Genomic DNA, 26361 nt, shown 5'->3' on the forward strand with positions numbered 1-26361 from the left:
AAAGGCAACCAAAAACCTTGAGGCCAGCCAACAACTCCAGAAGTTTTGGTATGACCAAAAGGCTGCACTGGTTGAGTTCCAACCAGGGCAGAAAGTCTGGGTTCTGGAGCCTGTGGCTCCCAGGGCACTCCAGGACAAATGGAGTGGCCCTTACCCAGTGCTAGAGAGGAAGAGTCAGGTCACCTACCTGGTGGACCTGGGCACAAGCAGGAGCCCCAAGAGGGTGATCCATGTAAACCGCCTTAAGCTCTTCCACGACAGGGCTGATGTCAATCTGTTGATGGTAACAGATGAGGATCAGGAGGCAGAGAGTGAACCTCTCCCTGATCTTCTGTCATCAGACCCAAAAGATGGTACAGTAGATGGAGTGATCTACTCAGACACCCTCTCTGGCCAACAGCAAGCTGATTGTAGGAGAGTCCTACAACAGTTTCCTGAACTCTTCTCCTTAACCCCTGGTCAGACACACCTGTGTACCCATGATGTGGACACAGGAGACAGCATGCCTGTCAAAAACAAAATCTTTAGACAGTCTGACCATGTTAAGGAAAGCATCAAGGTGGAAGTCCACAAGATGCTGGAATTGGGAGTCATTGAGCGCTCTGACAGCCCCTGGGCTAGCCCAGTGGTCTTAGTCCCCAAACCTCACACCACAGATGGAAAGAAAGAGATGAGGTTTTGTGTGGACTACAGAGGGCTCAATTCTGTCACCAAGACAGATGCTCATCCAATTCCAAGAGCTGATGAGCTCATTGATAAATTAGGTGCTGCCAAATTTCTAAGTACCTTTGACTTGACAGCAGGGTACTGGCAAATAAAAATGGCACCTGGAGCAAAAGAAAAGACAGCATTCTCCACACCTGATGGGCATTATCAGTTTACTGTTATGCCCTTTGGTTTAAAGAATGCCCCTGCCACCTTCCAAAGGTTGGTGAATCAAGTCCTTGCTGGCTTGGAGTCCTTTAGCACAGCTTATCTTGATGATATTGCTGTCTTTAGCTCCACCTGGCAGGATCACCTGGTCCACCTGAGGAAGGTTTTGAAGGCTCTGCAATCTGCAGGCCTCTCTATCAAGGCATCCAAATGCCAGATAGGGCAGGGAACTGTGGTTTACTTGGGACACCTTGTAGGTGGAGGCCAAGTTCAACCACTCCAACCCAAGATCCAGACTATTCTGGACTGGGTAGCTCCAAAAACCCAGACTCAAGTCAGGGCATTCCTTGGCTTGACTGGGTACTACAGGAGGTTTGTGAAGGGGTATGGATCCATTGTGACAGCCCTCACTGAGCTCACCTCCAAGAAAATGCCCAAGAAAGTGAACTGGACTGTGGACTGCCAACAGGCCTTTGACACCCTGAAACAGGCAATGTGCTCAGCACCAGTTCTCAAAGCTCCAGATTATTCTAAGCAGTTCATTGTGCAGACTGATGCCTCTGAACATGGGATAGGGGCAGTTTTGTCCCAAACAAATGATGATGGCCTTGACCAGCCTGTTGCTTTCATTAGCAGGAGGTTACTCCCCAGGGAGCAGCGTTGGAGTGCCATTGAGAGGGAGGCCTTTGCTGTGGTCTGGTCCCTGAAGAAGCTGAGACCATACCTCTTTGGGACTCACTTCCTAGTTCAAACTGACCACAGACCTCTCAAATGGCTGATGCAAATGAAAGGTGAAAATCCTAAACTGTTGAGGTGGTCCATCTCCCTACAGGGAATGGACTTTATAGTGGAACACAGACCTGGGACTGCCCATGCCAATGCAGATGGCCTTTCCAGGTTCTTCCACTTAGAAAATGAAGACTCTCTTGGGAAAGGTTAGTCTCATCCTCTTTCGTTTGGGGGGGGGTTGTGTAAGGAAATGCCTCCTTGGCATGGTTGCCCCCTGACTTTTTGCCTTTGCTGATGCTATGTTTACAATTGAAAGTGTGCTGAGGCCTGCTAACCAGGCCCCAGCACCAGTGTTCTTTCCCTAACCTGTACTTTTGTATCCACAATTGGCAGACCCTGGCATCCAGATAAGTCCCTTGTAACTGGTACTTCAAGTACCAAGGGCCCTGATGCCAAGGAAGGTCTCTAAGGGCTGCAGCATGTCTTATGCCACCCTGGAGACCTCTCACTCAGCACAGACACACTGCTTGCCAGCTTGTGTGTGCTAGTGAGGACAAAACGAGTAAGTCGACATGGCACTCCCCTCAGGGTGCCATGCCAGCCTCTCACTGCCTATGCAGTATAGGTAAGACACCCCTCTAGCAGGCCTTACAGCCCTAAGGCAGGGTGCACTATACCATAGGTGAGGGTACCAGTGCATGAGCATGATACCCCTACAGTGTCTAAATAAAACCTTAGACATTGTAAGTGCAGGGTAGCCATAAGAGTATATGGTCTGGGAGTCTGTCAAACACGAACCCCACAGCACCATAATGGCTACACTGAAAACTGGGAAGTTTGGTATCAAACTTCTCAGCACAATAAATGCACACTGATGCCAGTGTACATTTTATTGTAAAATACACCACAGAGGGCACCTTAGAGGTGCCCCCTGAAACTTAACCGACTATCTGTGTAGGCTGACTAGTTTTAGCAGCCTGCCACAAACCGAGACATGTTGCTGGCCCCATGGGGAGAGTGCCTTTGTCACTCTGAGGCCAGTAACAAAGCCTGCACTGGGTGGAGATGCTAACACCTCTCCCAGGCAGGAATTGTCACACCTGGCGGTGAGCCTCAAAGGCTCACCTCCTTTGTGCCAACCCAGCAGGACACTCCAGCTAGTGGAGTTGCCCGCCCCCTCCGGCCAGGCCCCACTTTTGGCGGCAAGGCCGGAGAAAATAATGAGAATAACAAGGAGGAGTCACTGGCCAGTCAGGACAGCCCCTAAGGTGTCCTGAGCTGAGGTGACTCTAACTTTTAGAAATCCTCCATCTTGCAGATGGAGGATTCCCCCAATAGGGTTAGGATTGTGACCCCCTCCCCTTGGGAGGAGGCACAAAGAGGGTGTACCCACCCTCAGGGCTAGTAGCCATTGGCTACTAACCCCCCAGACCTAAACACGCCCTTAAATTTAGTATTTAAGGGCTACCCTGAACCCTAGAAAATTAGATTCCTGCAACTACAAGAAGAAGGACTGCCCAGCTGAAAACCCCTGCAGCGGAAGACCAGAAGACGACAACTGCCTTGGCTCCAGAAACTCACCGGCCTGTCTCCTGCCTTCCAAAGATCCTGCTCCAGCGACGCCTTCCAAAGGGACCAGCGACCTCGACATCCTCTGAGGACTGCCCCTGCTTCGAAAAGACAAGAAACTCCCGAGGACAGCGGACCTGCTCCAAGAAAAGCTGCAACTTTGTTTCCAGCAGCTTTAAAGAACCCTGCAAGCTCCCCGCAAGAAGCGTGAGACTTGCAACACTGCACCCGGCGACCCCGACTCGGCTGGTGGAGATCCGACGCCTCAGGAGGGACCCCAGGACTACTCTGATACTGTGAGTACCAAAACCTGTCCCCCCTGAGCCCCCACAGCGCCGCCTGCAGAGGGAATCCCGAGGCTTCCCCTGACCGCGACTCTTTGAACCTAAAGTCCCGACGCCTGGGAGAGACCCTGCACCCGCAGCCCCCAGGACCTGAAGGACCGGACTTTCACTGGAGAAGCGACCCCCAGGAGTCCCTCTCCCTCGCCCAAGTGGAGGTTTCCCCGAGGAATCCCCCCCTTGCCTGCCTGCAGCGCTGAAGAGATCCCGAGATCTCTCATAGACTAACATTGCGAACCCGACGCTCGTTTCTACACTGCACCCGGCCGCCCCCGCGCTGCTGAGGGTGAAATTTCTGTGTGGACTTGTGTCCCCCCCGGTGCCCTACAAAACCCCCCTGGTCTGTCCTCCGAAGACGCGGGTACTTACCTGCAAGCAGACCGGAACCGGGGCACCCCCTTCTCTCCATTCTAGCCTATGTGTTTTGGGCACCACTTTGAACTCTGCACCTGACCGGCCCTGAGCTGCTGGTGTGGTGACTTTGGGGTTGCTCCGAACCCCCAACGGTGGGCTACCTTGGACCAAGAACTGAACCCTGTAAGTGTCTTACTTACCTGGTAAAACTAACAAATACTTACCTCCCCTAGGAACTGTGAAAATTGCACTAAGTGTCCACTTTTAAAACAGCTATTTGTGAATAACTTGAAAAGTATACATGCAATTTTGATGATTTGAAGTTCCTAAAGTACTTACCTGCAATACCTTTCGAATGAGATATTACATGTAGAATTTGAACCTGTGGTTCTTAAAATAAACTAAGAAAAGATATTTTTCTATATAAAAACCTATTGGCTGGATTTGTCTCTGAGTGTGTGTACCTCATTTATTGTCTATGTGTATGTACAACAAATGCTTAACACTACTCCTTGGATAAGCCTACTGCTCGACCACACTACCACAAAATAGAGCATTAGTATTATCTATTTTTTACCACTATTTTACCTCTAAGGGGAACCCTTGGACTCTGTGCATGCTATTCCTTACTTTGAAATAGCACATACAGAGCCAACTTCCTACAACTACACTGACAATGCGGTATAAAGCCCACCTGATCGGGATCTATAAGACCCGGCATATAGGGATTAAGGTGGTGGGCCAATATTCCAGTAAATAACTTAGCGTCTATGTTCAAAAGCGAGATCGGTCTGTAAGAAGCACACTCCTCCGGGTCCTTCCCTGGCTTATGTATCACCGCAGTGGTAGCTTCCGACATACTGGGCACAAGGGCTCCAGACATCTGAAAAGAGTTTAAAAAGCCACACCAAAAGCGGTGCAAGCTCAGCGCAGAAGGTCTTATAAAAGAGCGCCGTAAAGCCATCAGGACCGGGAGAGTTACCCACCTTTTAGCCGTGAGATTGCCGAGATAACCTCCTCTTCTCTGATAGGCTGATCCAAGGAAGACTCTTCCCTCTCGCCAAGCTATCACCGCGAGGAATGCAGCTGGATTTGCATCACTCTGATCATCTGCCGTATATAACACTCGATAATAATCAGCGAACGCTTCTGCAATGTGATCATCTGTGCGAGCCTTTCTCCCCGAAGGTGAGCAGACCATTTTTATTGTTGCTCCCAAGCGCTGTGCTCGCAACCGATGCGCCAAGAGCCTGCCACACCTATTACTCCCAATGTAATATTTATGCTTAAGCTGCGTTATCGCATATTCCGCCCTGTCCCAGTCCAGCCGCCTCAACTACTGCCGCATTTTCTCCAGCTCCCTTCAAATTCTAGGTGCACCAGTGGCCTTATGGGATCGCTCCAATGCTGCCACCTTTTGTTCTAGCGCCGCCCTCTGCTCTCTCCTTGCTCTATTATCTCTCGCTGATAGCGACATTACCTCCCCCCGCACCACTGCCTTCAGAGGCTCCCACAAAGCCTCTAAACGGGTAGTCCCATCATTGTGGCTAAGATAGTCCGAAATCACGCGCCGTAGCGACTCTTCCGTTTCTCTATTCTGAAAGATCGCATCCCTAAAGCGCCAACCCAAATTTCCCACCTGACTCACATCCACACCAACCTAGGCGCATGATCTGTTAAGGCCCTGGGTTCTATTGTGGTCTCCCCAACTCGAGAGGTGAATTCTCGAGAGGCCAGAAAGAAGTCAATACGTGCGTTCGTCTAAGGTAGGCACAGAGTAACAGGAGTAGTCCCTAATCGTAGAATGTGCTCTACTCAAAACATCCTCCAGTCCACACTTGGCCAACCACGGTCGCTCTGCCGTCGTCAACGCTCCCGTCTGTCCAAAACGATGCCCAGATAGGTCCAACTCATTGTCCATTACCAGATCAAAATCACCTCCCACTAAAACAGCACTATCGGGTGTCGTAAGCACCGGAGCAACCGCCTGTCTCAGGAAGGATTCTTGCTGCTCATTGGGAGCGTATAAAGAAGCCATGGTAAAGCAGAAAGCCCCCACCCGTATTCTAAGATCCAAGAGTCTGCCCTGCACCTCATGTATCTCTGCTATCACTTTCCCAGAGAAGGTCTTCGAGAGCAGTAACGCCACCCCAGCATGTTTCGTGGAGGACGAGGACCAGAATTGTCTAGGAAACCAATTTGAGCGCATACGATGTGTCCCTAGTCAGTAAATGCGTCTCCTGTAAGAGGCAAATGTGACTACCAGAGCGCTCAAGCCCAGACAGAATTGCTAATCCCTTAGCCGGATTATTAAGATCATGGACATTCAAGCTTAGAAACTTAATAGACATGCGCCCCAGTATCAGAATCACTCTGGGGGGGGGGGGAGGAATCCGCCGGGGGAGCCCATGCTCAGAACAGCACCAAGGCCGCTCCGACCCACAGGGCCAGTCAGCCAAGACAACTTGTATACAAGTTCCAGGGGAAGCACACCAACATACAACCATAACGCACAACAGGTGCTCACAATTGCAAAGTCCTCTAACACTCATCTGAGAGGCAAAGTCTCGTCAGGGGCAGCAGAACCACTCAAGTTCGTTGTGTAAAGTCCAACTACTCCACCGCCCAGGTCCCGCTGTAGTGGTCACATGACCTGAATTATTGCGACCCACATCAGAGCCACCATCCCAGCCCTCCAGCCGCTAAGCATGTGTTCCAGCGGCCACGCTACTCAGTACAGATTGCCGCTCCAACGCCTGCTCCGATGTTGTAGGCCGCTGCTGCTTCCTCTTTCTCTCCTTACGCGCCATTGCGGTCGATCCCAGTCGACCACGTGCATAGATGTGCCCGCTTCTTGATTGTCCCCCTCCAAACGTAGAATCTTTCTCCCTTCCAGCACTGATTTCACCTGAGGGAGTTGATCCTCCCATCGAAAGATAAGGCGGAAAGGGTGCCCCCTTGAGTAAGACACCGAGTGCACCCGCAAATGCTCAGTGATGGTCTTATGGGGATGCGAATGTTATGCCGTTGCGACCTGTTTTCCAAGTCTTCAACAACAGACTGGAGGAGTACCTGCTGATCTCGCAGGCGTATGACCTCCTGTTGCATGCCCGCCAGCTCCTCATCGCGAGAGATCTCGCCATCTTCAACCTGGGCCACCCGCTCGCCCAGAGACGTGACCTCCACTTGTAGTTCTTTCACCTCTTGGAAAATGGCTCTATGAAGTTCCTGCAGGTCACTCTGCAGCAAATCAAACAATGAGGTCAAGAAACTCTTTGACCGGGGCCTCCCGGTCCTCCTCCATCTCCCCACGTACCTCAGGAGACTGTGCCACCGCCGACCCCTCAGCAGATTTGCCTTGCACAGGGTGGGATCTGGTCAACATTTCCCTCACCGACTGATCTCATTTTGGCTTGGAGGATGCCATAGCCCCAAATTCCTCCCTGGGGCTCTGCGTCCGTCTCGTCTAGAGCCTCTTCGTACTTCTTGCTGTGGGTCGGGTTGCCAGCTCCCACTCTCTGTGCCCATCAGACTCTGGCCATCAGCTCAGCATCCACCGCTCCCAAATGTTCACAGGCCAGTTGCAGGTCCCAAGACACAGGCAGCGGAGCTCAGACGAACGCGTCCGCTCATGCGCCATCTTGGCTACACCCCTAAAACATAATTTTTTATGAAAGTATGCATCATTTATCCCTCAGCCCCTAAAAGCAAACCGGGGTGGGGCGCTTCCTCTCTTGTGAGGGGAGCCAGATTTACATTTCAAAGGTGGCAGCCATTTAAGGCTTGCTCCCTTAGGAAGGCTGATCAGCAGGTCCTCCTGTTGGGAGTGTTAGACCCTCCTTCCGGACAGGCTTTTGTTCTGGGCCTCCTGAGAGCAGAAAGCTCTTACCCTAGGGGGCCAGAATGGTGTCTTGGCTGGCAGAAACCAGTCCGTGATCACACCAGAGGCTGGTAGGTGCTTCAGGGGACTCCTGTAAGGTGCCCTCAGGGTGCATGTATTGGTAAATCAAACACTGGCATCTGTGTGGGTTCACCAATACGAGATGTTTGATACCAAACATCCCTATCTTCAGTGAAGCCATCATGTAGCTGGGGAACTCTTATTGACCAGTGCCCAGCACATGCATTTCAAATGGCTTCCCTGGTCACTTACTGTGTTTGAAAATTGACAAAGCCATAGCAGGGGCATATCTGTCCCTGCAGATATGCCCTCACGTATTATAATGCCCCCGATCATAGGGCTGTAAGAGGGGTGACTTGCATATATTGCATGCAATGTTAGGGGACATGGCACAGTAGTGTTTTTGCTTTTGTCTGCACCAAGATGTGCAGTCTGCAATGGCAGCCTGCCATGTGCTTGGTGAGCTGCCCCTTAGGGTGGCACAATTTGTGCTGCAGCCCTGAGAGGGCCACCTTTTGTACCCCCGGCCCTAGGAACCAGTGGTACAATTTACTAGGAACTTACAGAGGGGGTTAAAGGGTTTGCCAATTGGGGAAACAACTATGCAGTTTTGGGGGGGTCAGAGCTCTGGCACTTGGGACCTGATTAACAGGAACCCAGTGCACTTTGTCAAAATCACATCACGTACCAGGCAAAACGTGGTGATGGAGGGGTAGCCATGTCAAAAAGAGGGGCTTTCCTACATAATGTAATACCCTAAGTCACTGAGGGCCAAGTAGGAGGCCCAGTCACCAATAGGTAACTTAAACCTTCGCAAGATTTCTACCCTTCCCCTTTGTGTTAAAAGTAAAAAAACAAGAAACTATGCCTAAAGCACATCACAAGTTTTTTTTCTGTTTACCACCTGGTTTTTCGAGTATGTATGAGGACTGGTAGAGAACAAGCCATGAGTTTCATGCAGGAGGTGTATGAAGCATTAAAGCACGTGTGTTGAGTGATGGTGCACTTTAGGGTAAATACAGTGTAGGAAGTTGGCTCTGTATGCACTATTTCAAAGTAAGGAATAGTATGCACAGAGTCCAAGGGATCCCCTTAGAGGTAAGATAGTGGCAAAAAGAGATAATACTAATGCTCTATTTTGTGGTAGTGTGGTCGAGCAGTAGGCTTATCAAAGGAGTAGTGTTAAGCATTTGTTGTAAATACACACAGGCCATAAATGAGGAACACACACTCAGACAATTCCAGGCCAATAGGTTTTTGTATAGAAAAATATATGTTCGATGGCATCTGTCGCTGTAGATACGCATGTTCTGCAATAGCTCGCCATCTGGTGTTGGGCCGGAGTGTTACAAGTTGTTTTTCTTCGAAGAAGTCTTTCGAGTCACGGGACCGAGTGACTCCTCCTTTTGTCTCCATTGCGCATGGGCGTCGACTCCATCTTCGATTGTTTTTTTTCCGCCATCGGGTTCGGACGTGTTCCTGTCGCTCCGAGTTTCGGAACGGGAAGATAGCTAATTTCGGAAGATTTTCGTCGGTATTGTTGCGTTCGGCGTACTTAGATTCAACACCGCATCGAAGATCGAAGAGCTCCGGTGCCCTTCGGGGTAGTTTTTTCGATCCCCCGTCGGGGCCTGGTCGGCCCGACCGCGTGCTGAAGAACGCCGATGGAACGGACCCCGTTCCGTTTCTGCCCCAAATGCCACAATAAATACCCCTATACAGACCAACACTTGGTCTGTAACCTGTGCCTGTCACCTGAGCACAGTGAAGACACCTGTGAGGCCTGTCGTGCGTTCCGGTCCCGAAAGACACTCCGAGACCGTCGAGCCAGAAGACTTCAGATGGCGTCCGCGCCGACAGCCCACCGAGAGTTCGAGGAGCAGGAAGAGGAAGGTACCTTCTCGATCCAAGAATCGGACTCCGAAGGATTCGACGATACACAAACCGTGAGTAAGACGTCGAAAACCACACAGAAAAACATTTACAAGGCCCAGGGGACGCCACTGCCATCCGGCCATGGCTCCACCCATAAATTCGGTGACCGACCGTCGGCACCGAAAAAGGCCCAAACAGCGCCGAGGTCGTCCGACTCCGGTCGAGACACCGGCACGCAGCCTTCTCGGGACCGAGAAAGTGCTGGAGACAAGCCTCGACACAGACATACCGGTGTGGACACGGCTCGACGCCGAGACAGCGGCACCGAAGAAGATCGATGCCGAGAGGTTTCGGCCCCGAAAAAGAAAAAAGTCACCTCGGAGCCGAAAAAACACGCAGACAGGGTTTCGATGCCGAAACAAACTGCAAGCGACCCAGCTTCAGGCTCTTATACAAAAGAGCACTCGCTAACCTCCCAGATGCAAAAGCATAGGTTTGAGGAAGAGCTACAAGCAACTGATGTGGACCATACGCAAAAGCGTATCTTCATACAGCAGGGGACAGGAAAAATAAGCACCCTTCCCCCCATTAGGAGAAAGAGAAGGTTGGAGTTCCAGACTGAACAGACACCACAACCAAAAGTGGTGAAAAGAGTTACCCCACCACCCTCTCCTCCACCTGTGATTAACGTCTCACCAGCACAAACTCCTTCACATTCCCCAGCTCACACCACCATGAGCCAGGGTGACCAAGATCAAGACGCATGGGACCTATACGACGCCCCAGTGTCAGATAACAGTCCGGAGGCATACCCTACGAAGCCATCTCCACCAGAAGACAGCACCGCGTATTCTCAAGTGGTGGCTAGAGCAGCACAATTTCACAACGTAAGCCTCCACTCAGAACAGGTCGAGGATGATTTTTTTTATTCAACACACTCTCCTCCACCCACAGCTCATACCAAAGCCTGCCTATGCTCCCTGGTATGCTCCGGCACGCGAAAGAAATCTTTAAGGAGCCGGTCAAAAGTAGGGCAATCACACCAAGGGTGGAAAACAAGTATAAGGCGCCTCCTACAGACCCGGTTTTCATCACTACACAGCTGCCACCAGACTCTGTCGTTGTAGGAGCAGCTAGGAAAAGGGCCAATTCCCACACATCTGGAGATGCACCACCCCCAGATAAAGAAAGCCGCAAGTTCGATGCAGCTGGTAAAAGAGTCGCAGCACAAGCTGCAAACCAGTGGCGCATCGCGAACTCCCAGGCACTACTTGCGCGCTATGACAGAGCCCACTGGAATGAGATGCAACATCTCATTGAACATCTGCCCAAGGACTTACAAAATAGGGCAAAACAAGTGGTTGAGGAGGGACAGACCATCTCCAACAACCAGATCCGCTCCTCCATGGACGCTGCAGATACAGCTGCACGGACAATTAATACATCTGTAACTATCAGAAGGCATGCATGGCTCCGAACGTCTGGATTTAAACCAGAGATTCAACAAGCAGTTCTCAATATGCCTTTTAATCAAAAAGAACTGTTCGGTCCAGAAGTGGACACAGCGATTGAGAAACTCAAAAAAGATACGGACACTGCCAAAGCCATGGGCGCACTCTACTCCCCGCAGAGCAGAGGGAATTACAGCACATTCCGTAAAACGCCCTTTCGAGGGGGGTTTCGGGGTCAAAGCACACAAGCCAGCACCTCACAAGCAACACCGTCCAGTTACCAGGGACAGTATAGAGGAGGTTTTCGGGGACAATATAGAGGAGGGCAATTCCCTAGAAATAGAGGAAGATTTCAGAGCCCCAAAACCCCTACTACTAAACAGTGACTCACATGTCACTCACCCCCTCCACACAACAGCAGTGGGGGGAAGAATAAGTCATTATTACAAAGCATGGGAGGAAATCACTACAGACACTTGGTTTCTAGCAATTATCCAACATGGTTATTGCATAGAATTTCTACAATTCCCTCCAAACATACCACCAAAAGCACAAAATTTGACAACACACCATTCCAATCTCCTGGAGATAGAAGTGCAGGCACTATTGCAAAAGAATGCAATCAAATTAGTGCCAAACACACAAATAAACACAGGAGTTTACTCACTGTACTTTCTGATACCAAAGAAGGACAAAACGCTGAGACCAATCCTAGACCTCAGAGTAGTGAACACTTTCATCAAATCAGACCACTTTCACATGGTCACACTACAAGAAGTATTGCCATTGCTAAAACTACACGACTACATGGCAACTTTAGACCTCAAGGATGCTTATTTCCATATACCAATACACCCATCGCACAGGAAATACCTAAGGTTTGTATTCAAAGGAATACATTACCAATTCAAGGTACTGCCTTTCGGATTAACAACCGCACCAAGAGTCTTTACCAAATGCCTAGCGGTAGTCGCTGCACACATAAGAAGGCAGCAAATACATGTGTTCCCATATCTAGACGACTGGCTAATCAAGGCCCATTCGTTAATACAGTGCTCAAATCACACAAACCATATCATACAAACCCTCTTCAAACTAGGGTTCACCGTCAATTGCACAAAATCCAAAATTCTGCCGCGCAAGGTACAACAATACCTGGGAGCCATAATAGACACATCAAAAGGAGTAGCCACTCCAAGTCCACAAAGAATTCGAAATTTCAACACCATCATACAACGCATGTATCCAACACAAAGGATACAGGCAAAGATGGTACTACAACTCCTAGGCATGATGTCTTCATGCATAGCCATTGTCCCAAACGCAAGACTGCACATGAGGCCCTTACAACAGTGCCTAGCATCACAATGGTCACAAGCACAGGGTCACCTTCTAGATCTGGTGTTAATAGACCGCCAAACTTACCTCTCGCTTCTATGGTGGAACAACATAAATTTAAACAAAGGGCGGCCTTTCCAAGACCCAGTGCCACAATACATAATAACAACAGATGCTTCCATGACAGGGTGGGGAGCACACCTCGATCAACACAGCATACAAGGACAATGGAACGTACATCAAACAAAACTGCATATAAATCACCTAGAACTTCTAGCAGTTTTTCAAGCACTAAAAGCTTTCCAACCAATAATAGTTCACAAATACATTCTCGTCAAAACAGACAACATGACAACAATGTATTATCTAAACAAGCAGGGGGGCACGCACTCCACGCATTTAAGCCTGCTAGCACAAAAGATTTGGCGTTGGGCAATTCACAACCAAATTCGCCTAATAGCACAATTTATACCAGGGATCCAAAATCAACTCGCAGACAATCTCTCTCGAGATCACCAACAGGTCCACGAATGGGAAATTCACCCCCAAATTCTGAACACTTATTTCAAACTCTGGGGAACACCTCAGATAGACTTGTTTGCGACAAGGGAGAACGCAAAATGCCAAAACTTCGCATCCAGATACCCACACGAACAATCCCAAGGCAATGCCCTATGGATGAACTGGTCAGGGATATTTGCTTACGCTTTTCCTCCTCTCCCTCTCCTTCCTTACCTGGTAAACAAACTCAGTCAAAGCAAACTCAAACTCATATTGATAGCACCAACTTGGGCAAGGCAACCCTGGTACACAACGCTACTAGACCTATCAGTAGTACCCTGCATCAAATTGCCCAACAGGCCAGATCTGTTGACACAGCACAACCAAAAGATCAGACACCCAGATCCAGCATCGCTGAATCTAGCAATCTGGCTCCTGAAATCCTAGAATTCGGGCACTTACAACTTACCCAAGAATGTATGGAAGTCATAAAACAAGCCAGAAGGCCATCCACCAGGCACTGCTATGCAAGTAAATGGAAGAGGTTTGTTTGCTACTGCCATATTAATCAAATACAACCATTACACACAACTCCAGAACATGTAGTGGGTTACTTGCTTCACTTACAAAAATCTAACCTGGCTTTCTCTTCCATTAAAATACACCTTGCAGCAATATCTGCATACCTGCAGACTACCTATTCAACTTCCCTATATAAGATACCAGTCATTAAAGCATTCATGGAGGGCCTTAGGAGAATTATACCACCAAGAACACCACCTGTTCCTTCATGTAACCTAAATGTTGTCCTAACTAGACTTATGGGTCCACCTTTTGAACCCATGCACCCCTGCGACATACAGTTCCTAACCTGGAAGGTGGCATTTCTCATCGCCATTACTTCCCTAAGAAGAGTAAGCGAGATTCAGGCGTTTACAATACAGGAACCTTTTATACAACTACACAAGAATAAGGTCGTCCTAAGGACCAATCCTAAATTTTTGCCAAAGGTTATTTCACCGTTCCATCTAAATCAAACAGTGGAACTTCCAGTGTTCTTTCCACAGCCAGATACCGTAGCTGAAAGGGCACTACATACATTAGATGTCAAAAGAGCATTGATGTATTACATTGACAGAACAAAAAACATCAGAAAGACTAAACAACTATTTATTGCATTTCAAAAACCTCATGCAGGAAACCCAATATCAAAACAAGGTATAGCCAGATGGATAGTTAAATGCATCCAAATCTGCTACCTTAAAGCTAAACGACAGCTGCCCATTACACCAAGGGCACACTCAACCAGAAAGAAAGGTGCTACCATGGCCTTTCTAGGAAACATCCCAATGCAAGAAATATGTAAGGCAGCCACATGGTCTACGCCTCACACATTCACCAAGCACTACTGTGTAGACGTGTTATCCGCACAACAAGCCACAGTAGGTCAAGCCGTATTAAGAACATTATTTCAAACTACTTCCACTCCTACAGGCTGATCCACCGCTTTTGGGGAGATAACTGCTTACTAGTCTATGCAGAACATGCGTATCTACAGCGACAGATGCCATCGAACTGAAAATGTCACTTACCCAGTGTACATCTGTTCGTGGCATCAGTCGCAGTAGATTCGCATGTGCCCACCCGCCTCCCCGGGAGCCTGTAGCAGTTTGGAAGTTACCTTCAATTATTTATATATGTATCATCTCAACCTTAAATAGGTGCATACTTAGTCACTCCATTGCATGGGCACTATTACTACAATTCAACTCCTACCTCACCCTCTGCGGGGGAAAAACAATCGAAGATGGAGTCGACGCCCATGCGCAATGGAGACAAAAGGAGGAGTCACTCGGTCCCGTGACTCGAAAGACTTCTTCGAAGAAAAACAACTTGTAACACTCCGGCCCAACACCAGATGGCGAGCTATTGCAGAACATGCGAATCTACTGCGACTGATGCCACGAACAGATGTACACTGGGTAAGTGACATTTTCATTTCTTAGTTTATTTTAAGAACCACAGGTTCAAATTCTACATTTAATACTTTGCATGAAATGTATTGCAGGTAAGTACTTTAGGAACTTTGATTAATCACAATAGCATATATACTTTTCAAAAAAACACATATAGCTATTTTAAAACTAGACACTTGGTGCAATTTTCACAGTTCCTAGGGGAGGTAAGTAATTGTTAGTTCTTGCAGGTAAGTAAACCACCTACAGGGTTCAAGTTTGGGTCCAAGGTAGCCCACCGTTGGGGGTTCAGAGCAACCCCAAAGTTACCACACCAGCAGCTCAGGGCCGGTCAGGTGCAGAGTTCCAAGTGGTGCCCAAAACGCATAGGCTTCAATGGAGAAGGGGGTGCCCCGGTTCCAGTCTGCCAGCAGGTAAGTACCCGTGTCTTCGGAGGGCAGACCAGGGGGGTTTTGTAGGGTACCGGGGGGGGACACAAGTTAGCACAGAAAGTTCACCCTCAGCAGCACGGGGGCGGCCGGGTGCAGTGTGCAAACACGTCTGGTTTTCAATTGGAATCAATGGGAGACCAAGGGGTCTCTTCAGCGATGCAGGCAAGGGGGGGGGGGGGGGGCTCCTCGGGGTAGCCACCACCTGGGCAAGGGAGAGGGCCTCCTGGGGGTCACTCCTGCACTGGAGTTCTGATCTTTCAGGTCCTGGGGGCTGCGGCTGCAGAGTCTTTTCCAGGGGCGGGATCTGGGAGTCAGGCAGTCGCAGTCAGGGGGAGCCTCGGGATTCCCTCTGCAGGTGTCGCTGTGGGGGTTCAGGGGGGGGGCAACTCTAGCTTCTCACAGTCTTGCAGTCGCCGGGGAGTCCTCCCTGAAGTGTTTGTTCTCCACAAGTCGAGCCGGGGGCGTCTGGTGCAGAGTTGCAAGTCTCACGCTTCTGGCGGGAAACGTGGTTGTCTTTTTAAGTTGCTTCTTTGGAAACAAAGTTGCAGTCTTGGGTGAACAGGGCCGCTGTTCTCGGGAGTTTCTTGGTCCTTTTAGAGCAGGGCAGTCCTCTGAGGATTCAGAGGTCGCTGGTCCTGGGGAAAGCGTCGCTGGAGCAGTTTCTTCAGAAGGGGGGGGGGGAGACAGGCCGGTAGAGCTGGGGCCAAAGCAGTTGGTGTCTCCGTCTTCTCTGCAGGGTTTTTCAGCTCAGCAGTCCTCCTCTTCTTAGGTTGCAGGAATCTGAGTTCCTAGGTTCTGGGGATCCCCTAAATACAGAATTTAGGGGTGTGTTTAGGTCAGGGAGGGCAGTAGCCAATGGCTACTAGCCCTGAGGGTGGGTACACCCTCCTTGTGCCCCCAATGGGAGGGGGTCACATTCCTATTCCTATTGGGGGGGATCCTCCATCTGCAAGATGGAGGATTCCTAAAAGTCAGTCACTTAAGCTCAGGTTGCCTTAGGGGCTGTCCTGACTGGTCAGGGACTCCTCCTTGCTTTTCTCATTATCTCCTCTGGCCTTGCCGCCAAAAGTGGGGCCGTGGCCGGAGGGGGCGGGCAACTCCATTAGCTGGAATGCCCTGTGGTGCTGGAACAAAGGGTGTGAGCCTTTGAGGCTCACCACCAGGTGTTACAGCTCCTGCAAGGGGGAGGTGATAAGCATCTCCACCCAGTGCAGGCTTTGTTACTAGCCACAGAGTGACAAAGGCACTCTCCCCATGTGGCTAGCAACATGTCTCGAGTGTGGCAGGCTGCTAAAACCAGTCAGCCTACACGGGTAGTTGGTTAAGGTTTCAGGGGGCACCTCTAAGGTGCCCTCTGGGGTGTATGTTACAATAAAATGTACACTGGCATCAGTGTGCATTTATTGTGCTGAGAAGTTTGATACCAAACTTCACAGTTTTCAGTGTAGCCATTATGGTGCTGTGGAGTTTGTGCATGACAGACTCCCAGACCATATACTCTTATGGCTACCCTGCACTTACAATGTCTTAGGTTTGGCTTAGACACTGTAGGGGCACAGTGCTCATGCACTGGTACCCTCACCTATGGTATAGTGCACCCTGCCTTAGGGCTGGAAGGCCTGCTAGAGGGGTGACTTATCTATACTGCATAGGCAGTGTGAGGTTGGCATGGCACCCTGTGGGGAGTGCCATGTCGACTTACTAGTTTTGTCCTCACCAGCACACACAAGCTGGCAGGCAGTGTGTCTGTGCTGAGTGAGGGGTCCCCAGGGTGGCATAAGATATGCTGCAGCCCTTAGAGACCTTCCCTGGCATCAGGGCCCTTGGTACCAGGGGTACCAGTTACAAGGGACTTACCTGGATGCCAGGGTGTGCCAATTGGGTAAACAAAAGTACAGGTTAGGGAAAGAACACTGGTGCTGGGGCCTGGTTAGCAGGCCTCAGCACACTTTCAAATCAAAACATAGTATCAGCAAAGGGAAAAAGTCAGGAGGTAACCATGCCAAGGAGGCATTTCCTTACATACAGCGAGGCTCTTGGATTAAAGAAACGCGCATTAGAGATCAGCACTTCCGATAGTGTGAAACTCAAGATCTTTATAGCAGGAGAAGCACAGGTTGAGTGAGTTGGAGCTTTAATCTCTAGTGAACCACAGACTCATTGATGGTGTAAGGAAATGCCTCCTTGGCATGGTTGCCCCCTGACTTTTTGCCTTTGCTGATGCTATGTTTACAATTGAAAGTGTGCTGAGGCCTGCTAACCAGGCCCCAGCACCAGTGTTCTTTCCCTAACCTGTACTTTTGTATCCACAATTGGCAGACCCTGGCATCCAGATAAGGCCCTTGTAACTGGTACTTCTAGTACCAAGGGCCCTGATGCCAAGGAAGGTCTCTAAGGGCTGCAGCATGTCTTATGCCACCCTGGAGACCTCTCACTCAGCACAGACACACTGCTTGCCAGCTTGTGTGTGCTAGTGAGGACAAAACGAGTAAGTCGACATGGCACTCCCCTCAGGGTGCCATGCCAGCCTCTCACTGCCTATGCAGTATAGGTAAGACACCCCTCTAGCAGGCCTTACAGCCCTAAGGCAGGGTGCACTATACCATAGGTGAGGATACCAGTGCATGAGCATGGTACCCCTACAGTGTCTAAATAAAACCTTAGACATTGTAAGTGCAGGGTAGCCATAAGAGTATATGGTCTGGGAGTCTGTCAAACACGAACTCCACAGCACCATAATGGTTACACTGAAAACTGGGAAGTTTGGTATCAAACTTCTCAGCACAATAAATGCACACTGATGCCAGTGTACATTTTATTGTAAAATACACCACAGAGGGCACCTTAGAGGTGCCCCCTGAAACTTAACCGACTATCTGTGTAGGCTGACTAGTTTTAGCAGCCTGCCACAAACCGAGACATGTTGCTGGCCCCATGGGGAGAGTGCCTTTGTCACTCTAAGGCCAGTAACAAAGCCTGCACTGGGTGGAGATGCTAACACCTCTCCCAGGCAGGAATTGTCACACCTGGCGGTGAGCCTCAAAGGCTCACCTCCTTTGTGCCAACCCAGCAGGACACTCCAGCTAGTGGAGTTGCCCGCCCCCTCCGGCCAGGCCCCACTTTTGGCGGCAAGGCCGGAGAAAATAATGAGAATAACAAGGAGGAGTCACTGGCCAGTCAGGACAGCCCCTAAGGTGTCCTGAGCTGAGGTGACTCTAACTTTTAGAAATCCTCCATCTTGCAGATGGAGGGTTCCCCCAATAGGGTTAGGATTGTGACCCCCTCCCCTTGGGAGGAGGCACAAAGAGGGTGTACCCACCCTCAGGGCTAGTAGCCATTGGCTACTAACCCCCCAGACCTAAACACGCCCTTAAATTTAGTATTTAAGGGCTACCCTGAACCCTAGAAAATTAGATTCCTGCAACTACAAGAAGAAGGACTGCCTAGCTGAAAACCCCTGCAGAGGAAGACCAGAAGACGACAACTGCCTTGGCTCCAGAAACTCACCGGCCTGTCTCCTGCCTTCCAAAGATCCTGCTCCAGCGACGCCTTCCAAAGGGACCAGCGACCTCGACATCCTCTGAGGACTGCCCCGGCTTCGAAAAGACAAGAAACTCCCGAGGACAGCGGACCTGCTCCAAGAAAAGCTGCAACTTTGTTTCCAGCAGCTTTAAAGAACCCTGCAAGCTCCCCGCAAGAAGCGTGAGACTTGCCACACTGCACCCGGCGACCCCGACTCGGCTGGTGGCGATCCAACACCTCAGGAGGGACCCCAGGACTACTCTGATACTGTGAGTACCAAAACCTGTCCCCCCTGAGCCCCCACAGCGCCGCCTGCAGAGGGAATCCCGAGGCTTCCCCTGACCGCGACTCTTTGAACCTAAAGTCCCGACGCCTGGGAGAGACCCTGCACCCGCAGCCCCCAGGACCTGAAGGACCGGACTTTCACTGGAGGAGTGACCCCCAGGAGTCCCTCTCCCTCGCCCAAGTGGAGGTTTCCCCGAGGAATCCCCCCCTTACCTGCCTGCAGCGCTGAAGAGATCCCGAGATCTCTCATAGACTAACATTGCGAACCCGACGCTTGTTTCTACACTGCACCCGGCCGCCCCCGCGCCGCTGAGGGTGAAATTTCTGTGTGGGCTTGTGTCCCCCCCGGTGCCCTACAAAACCCCCCTGGTCTGCCCTCCGAAGACGCGGGTACTTACCTGCAAGCAGACCGGAACCGGGGCACCCCCTTCTCTCCATTCTAGCCTATGTGTTTTGGGCACCACTTTGAACTCTGCACCTGACCGGCCCTGAGCTGCTGGTGTGGTGACTTTGGGGTTGCTCTGAACCCCCAACGGTGGGCTACCTTGGACCAAGAACTAAGCCCTGTAAGTGTCTTACTTACCTGGTTAACCTAACAAATACTTACCTCCCCTAGGAACTGTGAAAATTGCACTAAGTGTCCACTTTTAAAACAGCTATTTGTCAATAACTTGTAAAGTATACATGCAATTTTTATGCTTTAAAGTTCCTAAAGTACTTACCTGCAATACCTTTCGAATGAGATATTACATGTAGAATTTGAACCTGTGGTTCTTAAAATAAACTAAGAAAATATATTTTTCTATATAAAAACCTATTGGCTGGATTTGTCTCTGAGTGTGTGTACCTCATTTATTGTCTATGTGTATGTACAACAAATGCTTAACACTACTCCTTGGATAAGCCTACTGCTCGACCACACTACCACAAAATAGAGCATTAGTATTATCTATTTTTACCACTATTTTACCTCTAAGGGGAACCCTTGGACTCTGTGCATGCTATTCCTTACTTTGAAATAGCACATACAGAGCCAACTTCCTACAGATGGTCATTGGAGTAGAGCACAAGCCACTGTTAAGTTGTGATTGATTACACATTTTGGTTTGCAGATGACTGTAATATTGCCTTTTTTGTGGCTGATTTTGTTCCAGCAATGTAGCTCTCTTCAAAAACGAGTGGAAACCGTAGTCTAATTAGTCCAGATAGACAGCCTCTGAAAATGTGGCAGGGTTGTAAGATTAATTAGTTTTTGCTGAATAATTTTGCACACTTTTTTTTTTTTTTTTGTCTTCAAAATTGCCCTTTCAGTGTGGTGGTGGTAAAATATCTGAAGGTCTTTTTTTTTTGTTGTTGTCTTGCTAAACATGGTGGTATGTTAGCTTTTGTTACTTCGGAACCATTGAGCTTCTCAAACACATCTTTGGTATTTTCCAAAATGACCTTCATCTTGATCTTAATTTTCATTTTTTATATTTATAAGATTGGTGGTACAAGTGATGTTGAGGTGAATGAGAAGAAAGATCGAGTTACTGATGCCCTGAATGCTACACGTGCTGCTGTAGAAGAAGGTATCGTTCTTGGAGGTGGTTGTGCATTGCTTCGGTGCATCCCAGCTTTAGATGCCTTGACCCCAGCAAATGAAGACCAGAAAATTGGTAAATCAAAATATCTAACTTTGCACTGTTAATACTGAAAACCTTAGTGTACTAAGTTTGCAATTTTTCTGTAGCTTTTTCATGTTTCAGAAAATAAGTGATTGCATTTTTTTGGTAAATAGTAACCCTGCATATGTAGAAGATGAACCATTGTACTAAACCCATATTATAAAAATACTTTGCTCAAACAGAAATCATTTTTCCCCAGGGATCTTTATTTCTACAAATCCTCGTCTAGTTTTGGGCTCGGATTGTTACAAGTTGTTTTTCTTCGAAGAAGCTTGATCGAGTGACTCCTCCTCTTGGTGATAGTGGGCATTGAGTCCTTTGTTACATTTGTTTTCTTTCTGCCGTCTGGTTCGGACGTGTTTCCTCTCGCTCCGGTAGATCTCAGTTCGTTACTATCTGAACTTCTCTATCTTTCCTTTGAGTGTCGGTATTGTTTTTGCGCGCGTTTTCTGGCTACACTTGATCAGATTGTATCATCTGGATCGATTAAACGCCCTTTCAGGTGACCGCACCCTTCTTGGGCCTACTGCGACACAGGCTTATGGATCAGACTCAGTTTCAGTTCTGCCCTCAGTGCACGCCAAGTTCCCCTACACCGACCAACATGCGGTGTGCAACCTCTGCCTCTCTCCCTCTCCCGATCACAAGGATGCCCCTCCAGGTATCCACACCCTCGATCCAAGGGCAATTCTCTATGGATCAATTGGTCAGGGATATTTTGCTTATGCTTTTTCCCCCCTCTCCCACTAATTCCATTTCTGGTCCACATGATCCGTCACACCTCCCTCACTGTGATACTCATAGCTCCCATGTGGGCACTTCAACACTGGTACACAACACTATTTGATCGGTCTGTAGTACCACATCGCAATCCCCCAAACAGAACAAACCTATTGACTCAAAACAAAGGTCAAATCGGGCATCCCCATCCCAGTATGCTCAACCTGGCCATTTGGTTCCTGAGGTCATAGAGGTTGGATATCCACAGCTTCCATCAGTGTATGGGCATTCTAAAGGAAGCACGTAAACCTACAACCAGACAGTGCTATGCAGCTAAATGGAATTACTGTCAACCCAAAAACATTGATCCATTTAAAGCACATAGGACAGGTTATTGTCTGTTTGCTTCACTTATAAAAAGCAAAAGTTGCATACTCCTCTATTTAAAAATTAATTAACTTAACATCAATATCTGCTTACCCCCAAAACAGACAACATATGTCTCTGTACAGAATTCCTGTCATAAAAGCAATGACTTCCTTAAGAGTTAGTGCAATTTCAGCATTCACTTCAGAAGAACCTTTCTTAAAAATTCACAAACATGAAATAGTACTTAGAACAAACCCTAAAGTGGTTTCACCATTTTACATTAATCAGTCAATGGAATTGCCAGTCTTCTTTCCACTGCCAGATTCGGTTGCTGAAAGAGCTCTCCACTCTCTTGATCTCAAAAGAGCTCTAATGTATTACAGAACAAAAGACTGTAGAAAATCTAAACAACTTTTTGTCGCTTGCCAACAGCCTCACAAAGGTAATCCTGTTTCCAAGCAAGGGTTAGCCAGATGGATAGTAAAGTGTATTCAAACTTCCTATCTCAAAGCTAAAAGGTAACCATTAGCAATTCCTAAAGCACATTCACTAGAAAGAAAGATGGCATTCATAGGAAAATGGCAGACCTATGCAAAGCAACCACATGGTCCACACCACACACATTTACTGTGTAGATGTGTTCTCTCGACAACAAGCAAATGTTTGTCAAGCAATGCTATTTCAAACTACAACTCCTACAGGCTAGCCACCGCTTACTTGGGAGAGGAACTGCTTTTCAGTCTATGCACAGCATGTGTATCTGCTGCTGCACATGCCATTGAATGGAAAATGTCACTTACCCAGTGTACATCTGTTTGTGGCATGTAGTGCTGCAGATTCACATGCACCCTCCCTCTTCCCCGGACACCTGTAGCTGTTGTAGTACTTTATTTATGTAAACATGTATAGACATTGCATGCACATATACGTTTCTTCACTCCTTACCTTTCCCTCCTGTGGGAAAACAATGTAACAAAGGACTCGATGCCCATGCGCACTATCACTGAGAGGAGCAATCACTCGATCTCATGACTCGAAAAAGCTTCTTTGAAGAAAAACAACTTGTAGCACTCTGAGCCTAACACTAGATGGCGGATTTATGCAAAGCATGTGAATCTGCAGCACTGCATGCTACAGATGTCCACTGGGTAAGTGACATTTATTTATTTATTTATATATATATATAATATTTGGGCTCGGAGTGTTACAAGTTTTTTTTTTTTTTTCTTCGAAGAAGTCTTTTCGAGTCTCGAGATCGAGGGACTCCTCCACTTTCGGCTCCATTGCGCATGGGCGTCGACTCCATCTTAGATTGTTTTCTTTCCGCCATCGGGTTCGGACGTGTTCCTTTTCGCATTTCGGTTCGGAAAGATAGTTCGAATCTCGGAAAATTCGACGGTATTGTTTGCGTTCAGTATCGGGTTAGTTACAACAGATCGACACCGAATTCTGAAGAGCTCAGGTGGCCCTTCGGGGTTTTCGATTCCCCGGCGGGGCCTGGTCGTCCCAACTACGTGCGTCTTCAAGGCTAATGGAACAGACCTCATTCCGCTTCTGCCCCAAATGTCACAACAAGTATCCTTATACAGATCAGCATCTGGTCTGTAATTTGTGTTTGTCTCCAGAACACAAAGAAGATACTTGTGAGGCCTGTCGAGCGTTTAGGTCGAGGAAGACGTTAAGAGACCGAAGAGCAAGAAGACTACAAATGGCGTCCACGCTGACAGGACAAAAACACTTGGAAGAGGAAGAAGAAACCTTCTCCATTGAGGACTCGGACGAGGTAGATCCCGAACAGACGCCGAAAACCGTGAGTAAGGCGACGATACACAACTCACGGAAAAATCACTAAAGCCCAGGGGACGCCACCGCCAGCAGGCCATAGCTTAACCCAAAAATAGGTGACAGACCATCGGCACCGAAAAAGGGCACGCATGTGTCGAAGGCATCCGACTCCGGTCGAGATACCGGCACAGGGCAGGCTCGACCCTGAGACAGCGGGTCAGAGCAATTTCGGCACCGAAACAAGTCGGCACCGAGAGATCAGTACGCCGAAGATCAAAAAAGTGTTGTCAGAGCCGAAAAAGACTGCCGAAAAAGTTTCTATACCGAAACATCCGGCCTTCGAACCGAAATAAAGTTCCTACATAGAGGAACAGGGCCTGTTGTAGGAAGTTGGCTCTGTATGTGCTATTTCAAAGTAAGGAATAGCATGCACAGAGTCCAAGGGTTCCCCTTAGAGGTAAAATAGTGGTAAAAATAGATAATACTAATGCTCTATTTTGTGGTAGTGTGGTCGAGCAGTAGGCTTATCCAAGGAGTAGTGTTAAGCATTTGTTGTACATACACATAGACAATAAATGAGGTACACACACTCAGAGACAAATCCAGCCAATAGGTTTTTATATAGAAAAATATCTTTTCTTAGTTTATTTTAAGAACCACAGGTTCAAATTCTACATGTAATAGCTCATTCGAAAGGTATTGCAGGTAAGTACTTTAGGAACTTCAAATCATCAAAATTGCATGTATACTTTTCAAGTTATTCACAAATAGCTGTTTTAAAAGTGGACACTTAGTGCAATTTTCACAGTTCCTAGGGGAGGTAAGTATTTGTTAGTTTTACCAGGTAAGTAAGACACTTACAGGGTTCAGTTCTTGGTCCAAGGTAGCCCACCGTTGGGGGTTCAGAGCAACCCCAAAGTCACCACACCAGCAGCTCAGGGCCGGTCAGGTGCAGAGTTCAAAGTGGTGCCCAAAACACCTAGGCTAGAATGGAGAGAAGGGGGTGCCCCGGTTCCGGTCTGCTTGCAGGTAAGTACCCGCGTCTTCGGAGGGCAGACCAGGGGGGTTTTGTAGGGCACCGGGGGGGACACAAGTCCACACAGAAATTTCACCCTCAGCGGCGCGGGGGCGGCCGGGTGCAGTGTAGAAACAAGCGTCGGGTTCGCAATGTTAGTCTATGAGAGATCTCGGGATCTCTTCAGCGCTGCAGGCAGGCAAGGGGGGGGTTCCTCGGGGAAACCTCCACTTGGGCAAGGGAGAGGGACTCCTGGGGGTCGCTTCTCCAGTGAAAGTCCGGTCCTTCAGGTCCTGGGGGCTGCGGGTGCAGGGTCTCTCCCAGGCGTCGGGACTTTAGATTCAAAGAGTCGCGGTCAGGGGAAGCCTCGGGATTCCCTCTGCAGGCGGCGCTGTGGGGGCTCAGGGGGGACAGGTTTTGGTACTCACAGTATCAGAGTAGTCCTGGGGTCCCTCCTGAGGTGTTGGATCGCCACCAGCCGAGTCGGGGTCGCCGGGTGCAGTGTTGCAAGTCTCACGCTTCTTGCGGGGAGCTTGCAGAGTTCTTTAAAGCTGCTGGAAACAAAGTTGCAGCTTTTCTTGGAGCAGGTCCGCTGTCCTCGGGAGTTTCTTGTCTTTTCGAAGCAGGGGCAGTCCTCAGAGGATGTCGAGGTCGCTGGTCCCTTTGGAAGGCGTCGCTGGAGCAGGATCTTTGGAAGGCAGGAGACAGGCCGGTGAGTTTCTGGAGCCAAGGCAGTTGTCGTCTTCTGGTCTTCCGCTGCAGGGGTTTCAGCTAGGCAGTCCTTCTTCTTGTAGTTGCAGGAATCTAATTTTCTAGGGTTCAGGGTAGCCCTTAAATACTAAATTTAAGGGCGTGTTTAGGTCTGGGGGGTTAGTAGCCAATGGCTACTAGCCCTGAGGGTGGGTACACCCTCTTTGTGCCTCCTCCCAAGGGGAGGGGGTCACAATCCTAACCCTATTGGGGGAATCCTCCATCTGCAAGATGGAGGATTTCTAAAAGTTAGAGTCACCTCAGCTCAGGACACCTTAGGGGCTGTCCTGACTGGCCAGTGACTCCTCCTTGTTATTCTCATTATTTTCTCCGGCCTTGCCGCCAAAAGTGGGGCCTGGCCGGAGGGGGCGGGCAACTCCACTAGCTGGAGTGTCCTGCTGGGTTGGCACAAAGGAGGTGAGCCTTTGAGGCTCACCGCCAGGTGTGACAATTCCTGCCTGGGAGAGGTGTTAGCATCTCCACCCAGTGCAGGCTTTGTTACTGGCCTCAGAGTGACAAAGGCACTCTCCCCATGGGGCCAGCAACATGTCTCGGTTTGTGGCAGGCTGCTAGAACTAGTCAGCCTACACAGATAGTCGGTTAAGTTTCAGGGGGCACCTCTAAGGTGCCCTCTGTGGTGTATTTTACAATAAAATGTACACTGGCATCAGTGTGCATTTATTGTGCTGAGAAGTTTGATACCAAACTTCCCAGTTTTCAGTGTAGCCATTATGGTGCTGTGGAGTTCGTGTTTGACAGACTCCCAGACCATATACTCTTATGGCTACCCTGCACTTACAATGTCTAAGGTTTTGTTTAGACACTGTAGGGGTACCATGCTCATGCACTGGTACCCTCACCTATGGTATAGTGCACCCTGCCTTAGGGCTGTAAGGCCTGCTAGAGGGG

The 26361-nt window shown here is 49.0% G+C and overlaps 1 protein-coding gene across 1 annotated transcript in view; it reads left to right on the top strand.

Annotated features, from left to right (window-relative positions):
* HSPD1 (heat shock protein family D (Hsp60) member 1) overlaps nt 1–26361 on the top strand; it is a 167471-nt gene that overhangs the window by 123667 nt on the left and 17443 nt on the right. Inside the window, exon 10 of the mRNA XM_069225827.1 lies at nt 20630–20804. Coding sequence (XP_069081928.1) covers nt 20630–20804 — 175 coding nt within the window. The remainder of the gene's footprint in view (nt 1–20629; nt 20805–26361) is intronic.

This window comes from Pleurodeles waltl, chromosome 3_1 (assembly GCF_031143425.1).
Source record: "Pleurodeles waltl isolate 20211129_DDA chromosome 3_1, aPleWal1.hap1.20221129, whole genome shotgun sequence".
NCBI lineage: Eukaryota > Metazoa > Chordata > Amphibia > Caudata > Salamandridae > Pleurodeles > Pleurodeles waltl.